At 40.8% G+C, this 1,440-nt stretch overlaps 1 protein-coding gene across 1 annotated transcript; it reads right to left on the bottom strand.

Annotated features, from left to right (window-relative positions):
* Positions 1–238: 238 nt before the first annotated feature.
* Positions 239–1,181, bottom strand: LOC102897811 (olfactory receptor 13D1-like). Its single transcript, XM_015599622.1, is given in 2 exon segments — positions 239–383; positions 385–1,181. Coding segments are annotated over 2 exon segments (942 nt in total).
* Positions 1,182–1,440: the final 259 nt, after the last annotated feature.

Genomic DNA, 1,440 nt, shown 5'->3' with positions numbered 1-1,440 from the left:
CATTCATCTTGATGAAGAGCATCATGAAGTTCATGAAACCAATTAGCAGAGGTGGAAATTTAGCAATTAAAGCACTATTTAGAAGATTTACATGAGCATTTTATGTTGTAAATGATAGAAGTTCCATTTTTGGCTTTGCTAAAACAAGCTGTCTGGACAGTAGGTTTTACAGTATCATCTGTGAATACAAAAGACAAGATCTATTTCCCTATTTAGGGTATAATGCGCCTCAAGGCCTTTATGTTTTAAATAAATACAGATCTCTGCTCAGGACTTTCTTCAAAGCTGCTTTTACCTCTTTATTCCTCAGGCTGTAGATACGGGGGTTCAACATCGGGGTTACCACCTTATAAGACATCCCGATGATTTCGTCAGAAGTGTTGTGTCCTTTGACTTGGGCTTATATACATAAAAAGGGCTGAACAATAGAATAAGATGACTCCAGTCAGGTGGGCCGAACCGGTAGAAAAGGCTTTTTTTCTTCCCTCAGTAGAATTAATTCTCAGGATCGAAGATAGGATGAAAACATCGGAGATGAAAATTAACAGTAGAGGAATCACCAATGAAACAATATTTGTCACTGTCATGATAAGCACATTGATAGTGATATCTGGGCATATGAGTTTAAGAAGGGTCAATATCTCACAGGTAAGATGGTCAATAACATTATTCCCACAGAAAGGCAACACCATCGTCAGGACTGTTTGCACTAAGGAGTTTAGACAGCCTACGATCCAAGACCACGCAGCCATGTGCACATATAGCGCCTTGTTCATGATGATGGGGTACCTCAGTGGGTTGCAGATGGCCACATACCGGTCATAGGCCATCACAGCCAGGAGGACACACTCAGTGGAACCCAAACAGAGAGAGACAACCATCTGCAGAGCACAGCCAATGAAGGAGATGGATTTTCTCTCAGACACAAACACAACAAGCATCGGAGGAATGGACGATGATGTGTAACAGATGTCCAAAAATGAGAGGTTTCCAAGGAAGAAATACATGGGGGTGTGGAGGTGAGAGTCTAGTGTGCAGATGATGATGAGGAAGCTGTTTCCCAGGAGGATCATCGCATACATGATGAGGCAGAGCACAAACAGAAAAAGCTGGAGCTCTGGGTATTGGGAAAGTCCTATCAGAAAGAATTCATTCGCAGCTGAATAATTCCCCATCTGCATGTGTCCATGTCACCTTCAAGGTTTAGAAAAGGAGAAGACTCAGGGAAATTTAAATTTATGATATAGATTTTCAACGTACCTTCACTTCCAATATTGTTTTTGATTTTTGGAAACTTCTAGAAATCAGAAAAGGCAGGGATATGATGTTAATTTTATTGATGGATGGAATTGAGGCTTTGAGGAATCCAAAACATTGAAGGACTACACAGCAGCATAGTCAAGGCTACTAATATTCCAAGAGTTCTAATCGAAGTGCCAA

The sequence above is a fragment of the Pteropus alecto genome, unplaced genomic scaffold (assembly GCF_000325575.1).
Source record: "Pteropus alecto unplaced genomic scaffold, ASM32557v1 scaffold111, whole genome shotgun sequence".
Lineage (NCBI taxonomy): Eukaryota > Metazoa > Chordata > Mammalia > Chiroptera > Pteropodidae > Pteropus > Pteropus alecto.
This window is presented reverse-complemented; position numbering and strand designations above follow the sequence as displayed.